This window comes from Berghia stephanieae, chromosome 3 (assembly GCF_034508935.2).
Source record: "Berghia stephanieae isolate SIO BIC M18660-M18661 chromosome 3, UCSD_Bste_1.3, whole genome shotgun sequence".
Classification (NCBI taxonomy): domain Eukaryota; kingdom Metazoa; phylum Mollusca; class Gastropoda; order Nudibranchia; family Aeolidiidae; genus Berghia; species Berghia stephanieae.
The window spans coordinates 57,018,077-57,028,099 of record NC_088362.1 but is presented as its reverse complement, the minus strand read 5'-3'; the positions used below and the strand labels follow the sequence as shown (position 1 = coordinate 57,028,099).

Sequence of the window (10,023 nt, the reverse complement as noted above, 5' to 3'; positions counted from 1 at the left end):
ACAAGGAACATTTTACTACGTAACCATAATGATAATAATAAAATGATGATGATGAAAATAATAATAAAGTGCATTTATAGCGCTTTATATACGATTGCATCTCAAAGCGCTTTACAATAATAAATATAATTCATTGAATAAAATTATAAAGTAAAACACAGCTTAATAAGCGCGACACATATTTTATTACATGATTAAAAAATATTTTTCGAATAAGAATGTTTTAAGATACGCTTTGAATGTTCCCATTTTTTTTTTTTTTTTTTTTTTTCAAAATGGCGGCGCTGAATAGCGACGCACAGTTACACCTATGTGATGAATTCTTTTGATATTTATTTGTTTCATGACAACATTTCACTCATTTACGTATTAAACGTTGTATGATTGTTCGTATTAATGAATGGTATGTACTTCAAACTTTAACGTTTAGAGTTCTGCTTCAAATCCTCGGAAAAATCGTTCGTATCAATGTTTTTGTCTCAAGGAAATCGAAATGGCGGCGGCCTTGTTTACTTCCGACACAAAAGTGCACCACTAATTTTATCTTATTTCGCGATTTGTTGATTGAAGACCTATCCTTCGCTTAATATTATATAAAGCGTTGTATGATGATTTAGAATTACAAAGAGGCATCAAAAATAATAAATCATCCTGTTGATGAAGTAGAAAGAATTCATGGAAAAGCAATAGAAAGGAAAGCATTCTCAATTACCAACAATAAAAAAACATATTTTATACCATGAATTTGATCTTTTGCCATCTGGAGAAGTTTTTGTCAGATTAAATGTGGAACTAACAAGTATAAATCAACGTTCGTTCCATCAGCAATAAAAATGTTGAATATTTCATATGGTACAGCAAAACCAAGGATTGATGCGTTGACTGATTGACTGATTAATTTGTTTAATGTTAGAAAGTGACCAATTGATAATGATGATAATATTTGGTGTTGAATTGCCAAGAATGTAACGAATTGAAAATGAAATGAAAATGTTAATGTTGTGTATGTCGCATGCTGAAGAAAGAGAGAGAGAGAGAGAAGAGAGAGAGAGAGAGAGAGAGAGAGAGAGAGAGAGAGAGAGAGAGAGAGAGAATGGGTAGGAGTGAGGTGTCTGTTCAATGTTATAGTTATCATATAACGTTATGACAAGTGTAACAAAATGACAAATTGCCATATTTATGGACAATAAAGATCTATTATTATTATTATTATTATTATTATTATTATTGTTTGCTTTTCTCTGATCTGCCACATTGACTGCTGTTTAAATAAAAATGTCCATGGCACTGAATCAGGAAAGATACGTGTGGTTAAGTAAATCCAGGGCCATCCCAGTCCAAATGCCCTTTATTCAATCCATAGGGGAAATTTGTCTCTAGCGTCTATTCCTAAAGAAGACTGGAATGACCCAGGCACCAGTCGCAGTGCAGCGCCGCAAACTGAATTAGGGTGAGGTGGCTTGCTCAAGGCCATACAGAGCAGAGGGCATTCGAACTCTGTACCTTGTGGGTATGAAGCAAAGACCGTACCGCTGGGCGACGCTGACCCATTCGGAGGTCCCAATGTCAAATTGACCTACCTATGATAATGTTGATGTTTACCTGAACTGACTTTTATTGTGTCCTATTAATTTATCATCAGGAGAGTTGAAAGTTTTACATATTTGGGATACATTAATACATCTGATGGTAGATCCACCCATGAAATTAAAAGAAGAATTGCTTTAGCAAAGAACACATATAATCAATTAAAGCAAATCATGAACAACCACAACATTGAGATGGCAACAAAACTCCGGGTAATGAAATCATATGTGTGGTCTGTGCTTCTTTATGGCAGCGAATGTTGGAAGCTTAACAAAGAATGTGAACGTAGGATAACTGCAGCCGAAATTTGGTTTTGTAGACGCATTCTTAGAATCTCGTGGAAAGATAAAATAAAAAACGAGGAGGTATTAAAAGAAATTGGAGTACGACCAACTTTGGTAAACACCATCAGAAAAAGACAGTTAAAATTGCTCGGACATATTTACAGAAAAAACGGTATTGAAAAGATTGTACTTACGGGTAAAGTTGCTGGGAAGAAAAGAAGAGGGAGACAGAGGATAGATTACATTGACAATCTGAACTGATGGATTGGTGGAGGAGGAACAGGAATCGAGCTATTGAGAAGATCTGAGGACAGATATGGTTGGAGGGACACGATCGCCGATGTCTGCAATAGGCCTGGCACTTGATGATGATGATGATGATGATGATGATGATGATGATGATGATGATGATTAATTTATATATATAAACCAGAATATTGTTGAGCGGGGGGGGGGGATGTTCTTTTTTTTTAATGTTTTGTTTTAAAATAAACTAGAATAAACACGTTGCTGTTGTCACAGTATGTAGGCATCAATCATCACAACAATCAACTAAATTATTATTTTATGACATTGGAATTCTACATGAATAAGCTTGGAATATGTTTTTGATGGCATCTTTAAATGAAGAGAGAGAGAGAGAGAGAGAGGGGGGGGGGGTGGATACAGTAGCTAATAAGGACACTTCACATAGAGCACAATCAAGAGTGGCCCTATATAATAAGGTGACGAACGAATGGCCTCATCGTGAACTCCTCGATACACACACAGAGAGAGAGAGAGAGAGAGAGAGAGAGAGAGAGTAATGGGCCTCCTCCGTTATCATCTACTATGATGCCCGGCGCCCCCCTCCCAGTTTTTTTCCGTTCACCGCCTGTGTCTGTTTGTACAGAACCCTTTCTATTCTCTAGGTACTCTCTTTTTTCCATTCACATTCCAACATGCAGAGAGCGCGTGCTTCGTCTGCTATCGCTTCTCTTTCTACCACCAATGAAAATGAAGGAAGTTGTGACGTTGTTTCTGCTCTTCCATTTGATTGGTCCTTGTTTGGCCACGAATTCATTATCACTCACATCACTCAGCTGTGTTATCATTTATCATACACACCTCATATATTCACTACTCACACATCTCCTAGGTCCAGATTCTTGCCGGTGAAATATACAACCACATTTCACTGAAATAAATTCACTGTACCTGAAATAGTTTTATACTTTAACTTTAAACTCAACTCGGCTTTAGAAAATTCGTGTTTTTGCACCTCTTCTCTCCAATTGATTTTGTAATAATATTATTATCATTGCTATTTTTGTGATAGCATCGGAAGCCGGAAAAAAAAATCGAAAACAAACCATCCATTTATATCTCTAATTTATTCCCTGTGTAGTGCTTTAGTATTCTGAATTGTTCGGGGAAAACATTTTGATAAGGATTGTTGTCAGATTGATAATCGAACTTGGAATGGAATCATTTGTTCACGAATACATCAGCTCAACGTTCGATGATGAAAATGAAATAAACGAAGGACTTCTTGAACGTCAACTTTCTCCTTACGCCACTTTACGTGCCGGTGACTTGGCTCAATTGGCTGCTCTTCTTCGATTACAAACAGCTTTATCACCACTTGTCAAAAACAGTTGTCATGACAATGACGCTTTCAGCTGCAACAAGACCCAGTCATCCCACGATCTTGAAGTTGACTTGAAACATGCAAGTTTTGACGACACTGACAATGATCTCAATGAAACCGACAGACGAGAGCTACTTACCACTGATGTCATCTGCCGAGGGGCTGACACGAATGACTGCCCTGCTGAGTACAAGGTGAAAGGACTGCACCACCACGAGATGCCTGTCACGGGTGAGTCAAAATTTTTGTTTTAAAAAATATCAATATTAATAATAATAAATTAATTATTACAACTTTCATATAAAATTGCAAATGATCCTTTGATATTTTATTGTTTTAGTTGATCCAATGGTTTTGAATAGCTGATCTATTAGTATCGCTCTCTTAGTTTCACCAAAGCTTGAAAAATAAGGTGTTATGTTTGCAGATTATCAGAGACTTACGATCATTTAATTGAATAATATAATTGTAGTGTAGGACTGCAGTGATGGTTTATGCCAAGAATGATCAAATAAATTTGTTCAAAGTCTGTTCACTAGAATTCTTAAATTCAGCTTTTATCCACAGAATCGGTTTGTATATTGTAATAGATTTTTATGGTAAAAGTCTTTGATATTTTTATAAATCGAGATCAAACTGTCAAAGTCATGACTGTAGGTGATTTATTGTATTATCAATGTTTGGTCGTTATTAATTTAAAAAAAAAAAAAAAGATTAAAAATCAGATTCCTAAGTAAATATGAGATCTGAATAATTTAGATAGGTCTTAATATAGGATGAATTTATATATTAACCTACATATTTGTTTATTTATCTACCCACTTATCTTATCAGCTCAAATACAGTCTAACAAATATTCTTCGAACACATGTTTGGTGAATTCTCAGATTCCATAAACTAAGTTTGATTTTGCAATCAATTTCTTTCATTTCCATTTTTTAAATGAACTCTTTGATATTTATTTTCAAGCAGGCTGTGTGTAATCTAAGTTACCACACAGGTTGTGTTCCTTGTTCTTAAACTTCAATCACTCATTTGTCAAATCGGGGATTCAACCAATTTTTTCTGCTGTTCGACAAATATGTTTTAGACTGTAATTCATAATTATAATTAGTGCATGAATTTGAATGTAATCTGAAATGTTTTTGGGCAAGCTGGAAATATATATTTAGGCATCAGAATGGTTTTTGAAATCATAGGGTTTTTTTTTATTTATTTATTTTTTTTATATATTTAGAATATTTAGTTTTTGAGCCAGTTTGCCCGTTTGCCATTTGCCATGTTGCTATGACCAATCTTTTGTTCCAGATGGTTGACTCTTCTCTCCACCATTAGTCGTGGGCCCTCGAGAGATGGGCATAACACGCGTCTGCTGACCTAGTCAGTAAAAGGACGATTAGTAAGATTTCGCATTCATCTTCATCAAGTGCCGTCATTCTTCTTTTCCTCTTCCTTGTCTGACTTTTGTATGTTTACATTTTACATCGTCATAGGGCTCACTTACAATGGTGCTAGTGATAATTATTTTAATTTGACTAAGATGTTATACATATCAAATATCCAATCTTTGAGTCGATGACAACATTTTAAAAGACATTTCAATCTTTTAACTTAAGATACAGTTCAAATTAATACCCATTGGTTTCTAAGTGTTATTCCTCAATGAGGATTAACATTAATAAGTTAATGCTAGATTAGATTTGGCCCCATTGTAAGAAAGCTTTACTTGACCAGATGTGTTCTCTTCATGACAAGACAAACATTTGAAAGGAAAAAAAATAGTCTGTTTTTGTTTGTGAGCTTGCACTTATTATGTAATATTCATTTTCATTTTATTTAATGTTACAAAATTAACATGATATCCTTTGGAAAATCTTTGATTATTTATTTTACCGGAAATTTTAATGATTATTTTTTCTTGATGTAGGTTAATTTTCAAAATTTATATTATGCAATGTATGATTCTAGTCTTTGGCATCGATTCTTGAATATATTATTATAGAATAATAAAATATGCAAGGGAAATAGGATCTTCTATTGATTGTTTTTTGTTTGTTTTTTTGCTCTGTTTTGTTATGTGCAATGTTTTGTTTAGTCGAACACTTTTCTTCCATACACTCTGTCATACAAATTCATCAATCATCAATATTATTGTTTAAATTTAAACATGATGGTTAGGTCAAGAACTTTGGAAAGGAAAATCAGAAGTTTGTTGTTTGTATATTTTTGCAGGTGTTTGTGTGGATAAAAGAATCTGCCCTGGATTTCAGTACCATGTCCGGAGAGCTGGCAGTGATGGATTTGTGTTCAAAGCACCCAAGACTCTACTCTCAATTGGAATGGGCTATGGCAAACGCATCACATTCTCGGGTGACAGTTTGAACAACAACGAGTGCTTTTTCTGGTCAGACAGTGAACCCAATGGCTATGCATTCAGTATTCATGCTGTTTGTATTGATCAAAGATTTAGTATTTTAGATGCTGACAGTATGGTTGTTGGTGAAGCTCTCGTTCAGAGCATTCATGAACCCCAGGTGGAACTATCATCTGTCAATGAAGACCGAAAAGTAATAAAGCATGTAAAAGTTACAATGAACTGCTGTATGAAATATTACCAACGTCACAATCATGGGCTGGTGGAGATGATGGCACATGAGGATACAGAGACAGTGACTGGTGTAGCTGTATTGTCTAAGAGTAAATCAAGCAAAGTAGCAATGCTGGTCTCTATTGAAGAGATTTACTTAGACCGATTTGGCTTATGCAAGTTTGAACTTGATGTTTGATAAGTACAGATATGGCAGTGGTTACTTTGCTCCTATTACTAATACTGTACTACTTACTCCCTTTGTAAGAGATGTTTAATTTCATCACACATTTAATGAATGTTTATCGATTTTTGATTGACATTTTTTATACTATAAAAGTTGATATACCAAAGCAAATGAATTACTCTAGTTTACGTTATATTTTAAGGTTAATGTGAGTCATGTGTATCATTATATATCAATTTCAATGTCACACCTACGGCATTATATTAATTTTATTTTTACTTCAGGTTCACAATACAGGTACAGTTGGGGTTTTTTTATTTATTATTTTTTTCCCCAATGCATTTAATTGTATAATCGTTTTAATGATTTAATACTCCTTGTAATTGTAACAACCGAATTATTGACAACTATATTTTGTAACTGTTTGGAATAGAAATTTGCATACTTGCTACTGTCAACATCTCATAAGTAATGATTTTATAATGATAGCATTCCTCAAAATTATTTAGGAGTTTTGTATGGTAGGTATTAATAATGCAACTTGTTTTGGGTTTTTTTTTCTATCAAGTAAGTCTTTTTTTTTCATAACTTATACCCTATAACAATGTTATACCAACATTTATGCAATTGATAGTATCTAAAAAATATGAAAGAATTAATTTGTTTTGTTTGGAATAAAAGATAAAAGTCTCTTTTCCCTTTATTCTCTCTCTCTCTCTCTCTCTCTCTCTCTCTCTCTCTCTCTCTCTCTCTCTCTCTCTCTCTCTCTCTCTCTCTCTCTCTCTCTCTCTCTCTCTCTCTCTCTCTCCTTTTCTAATAAAAATAAAGACAAAAACTTATTATCCCTATCACCTTTAACAAACTAACTGTGATTATCGTTTCATTTTTACATTGTTCAACATATCAATGACACGTCAACAAAACCTAATCTCAATGTTTACTTGTATTTTATATTATTATTATACTTAACTGTTGAATTTTTATGTTGCCCTTTGTTATTCAAGAATACATTTGATAATGAAACCATAAATTTGTTTCTCATCTCGATGTTGTCTGCTTTTATTTTTAGAAGAGTAGCCTATTGGGTGTAATGACAATTCTGCCACATTCTGGAAAAACACATATTTAAAAAGTTGGCCAGAAAACTCGTCCTTCAAATATCAATCGATTTAAATGACCCTCATCTTGGCAAAACACTCTCAAACCTGGGACTTCGCGAAGTCCCCGGTTTGAGAGGTTTTTTTTTCTCCAAGATGAGGGTCATTTGAATCGATTTATATTTGAACGACTAATTATTCTGGCCAAATTTTTAAAATATGGGTTTTTCCAAAGTACGGCAGAATTCAGGATGGATGCTGTACCGCTGAAAACTTAGCTTCCCTCTGGTACTGTACTGCGTATTACTGTACAGATGCTTTCATGCGCTCTCTCTCTCTCTCTCTCTCTCTCTCTCTCTCTCTCTCTCTCTCTCTCTCTCTCTCTCTCTCCTACTTCGCTTTGGATTGTTTCTTTATAGGGCTGAGGAACACTGGTCTGCGTTGACCAGCATGTTGTCCACCACTGCAGTCTTGCTATCTCTTCTATTCCCAATTTGTCATTTGTAACCACCTGGGAGGGGCCTTTGACTTCCTATGGTGGGCATGAGGTCACTTACTTTGTCTTCTTTCCCCATATATCTGTTTTCTGAGTTGCTTTCTGTCTTTGTCTTGGAGTGGGATTACTTGGTTTTGTCCGGGCCCTTTCCGGAGTCCTTGACTAAGAGGGAAATAGTCAAATGTGTGCTAGCTTTGGAAGGTTATATCTTTCTTCTTGTAAATCATCTCCCTGTTATGTAAATTAATTTTTTTAAATATGATGATTTATAAATATTGAGTGCGGTCCTCTTGATGGGCGGGGGGGGGGGGGGGGGGGGGGGGGGGGGGGGGGGGGGGGGGGGGGGGGGGGGATCCTGTGCTTGTGTCTGGATGAAACTTTCAGGTGATCTCCAAACTAAGTGCACTGATGTTCTTGGGGTTTGCATCTGTTCTCTATTTGTTACTTTTCTTGTGTGCTTTAAATTGCAAGTGGAATAATGTCAGCACTCTTTTAAAGTCAACACCTTTTGTTGGTCCCAAATTGTCTGTTCTTTATCCGTGTTTCATGGATAATGGATAAAGCCAACCAATCTTTCTAGTCCGACAGTGTTGGCTTTGTCGGGAATCCACTGTATCTTTTCTTGAGATTTGATTATTTTTTCCTTTAAAATTGTTTCAGACTAACTACAAGGAAGCAGACCTTACTTGCTATTGAAGCAGCTTACGATTTCTGTTGAACTCGCCCCCTCTACTTATTGTTCTTTTTCATAGATTCCAGTTTTCTTCATTTAAATTTTAGTTTTTCTTTTGACCCCCTTTTTACTGGCGGTCAAATGACCTGAAAGTGCCGCGAACGCAAAAAGTCCATGAATGCAAATAATCAAATCTCTCTCTCTCTCTCTCTCTCTCTCTCTCTCTCTCTCTCTCTCTCTCTCTCTCTCTTCTCCCTCCTCTACTCTCTCTCTCCTCTCTCTCTCTCTCTCCTCTCTCACTCTCATCTCTCCTCTCTCTCTCCTCCTCTCTCTCTCTCTCTCTCTCTGTGGCGGTTGGGGGGGGGGGGGGGGGGCCATTTTATTGGCGCCAACCTAAATAACCCTATGAACTTCCGTTGCAGATATCATTCTCTATTTCTACTTTCCGTGCTTGAGAATGTTTGCTTTCTGGCCAGGCAATTATTTGTTTTGCTAGACCTGCTCTTTTCTACTTCTATACCATTCTTTTCCACGTGACTCTATGGTCTTGCCCTAAAGTGAAACCATTTGGTTTTGTTCGGGTCATGCCTTTAATATCAGGAGAAAAACAGTCACACAGAGACTAGCATTGGCCTAAAATGGGACCACTCAATTTTATTTGGGCCTTTGCTGACACCCTTTGCCGAGAGGGACATAGTTGTTCTTTCCTTAAGCAAGTATGGTCTTCTTTCACAAATTAATGCTCATGATCCAAGCACCGATCAATTTAATTTTTAACACCCGCCAAATTTTCTAGATTGAACTCAAAATATAGCTAATTTCCTACTTTTCCTCCATATACGTACATACAGTGGAATCCAAATAAACCCAAACGGCCGGACCAAAAAAAAATTGGTTGACTTTGATCAAGGTTGACTTTACCCATTATAAATGGAATACACTTTGAATATAGAACAGAAGATCTAGGACCAACAAAAGATGTTGACTTTATGAGTGTTGACTGTATATGCGAATTCCACTGTAATTTACAGAGTTATTCCAGTCTTCTCTTGGAATAGAACTTGAAACTAAAACAAAGTTTCCCTTTTGGGATGAATTAGGGACTTTTATCTATTTCCCAACTCATTAACCATTCCCATATTGATACCGTTTGGAGTCGGCGGGTCACGAACAACACCCCTGGTCGGTTGGTAGTTGTGGGGAGATGGGGATGCAGGGGGCATATGGGGTCAACTCTTTTTGTCTCTCCTTTCCCCCAAAATATATTTTTGCCATTCACGTGGCTTTCGATTCTTGTCCTGAAACGGGGCTGGTTGGTTTAGCTATATCCTTTCTATGATTCTTGGCCGAGAGGGAAACGGTCAAAGTCAAAATGTATTATTTTTCAGGAGTTGGAGATACATAGTTTTTCTCTCTTGTAAATCATCTGCTGGTAAAGTTAACTGCTTCTTTTGTAATTATTTTAGTGGATACCTTTTAGCC

The 10,023-nt window shown here is 36.0% G+C and overlaps 1 protein-coding gene across 2 annotated transcripts; it reads left to right on the top strand.

Annotated features, from left to right (window-relative positions):
• Window positions 1–283: 283 nt before the first annotated feature.
• On the top strand, window positions 284–7,041 carry LOC144968054 (uncharacterized). 2 transcript variants are annotated; one of them, XM_078906024.1, is made up of 3 exons: window positions 284–403; window positions 3,259–3,732; window positions 5,734–6,425. In XM_078906024.1, the coding sequence occupies exons 2-3, from the start codon at window positions 3,333–3,335 to the stop codon at window positions 6,285–6,287; spliced, it is 954 nt and encodes a 317-aa protein (XP_078762150.1). In that variant the 5' UTR covers window positions 284–403; window positions 3,259–3,332; the 3' UTR covers window positions 6,288–6,425. The 2 variants fall into 2 exon arrangements, with proteins under 2 accessions (XP_078762150.1, XP_078762149.1); XM_078906023.1 differs by lacking the exon at window positions 284–403 and having other exon boundaries at window positions 2,971–3,732; window positions 5,734–7,041.
• The last annotated feature ends 2,982 nt before the right edge of the window (window positions 7,042–10,023 follow it).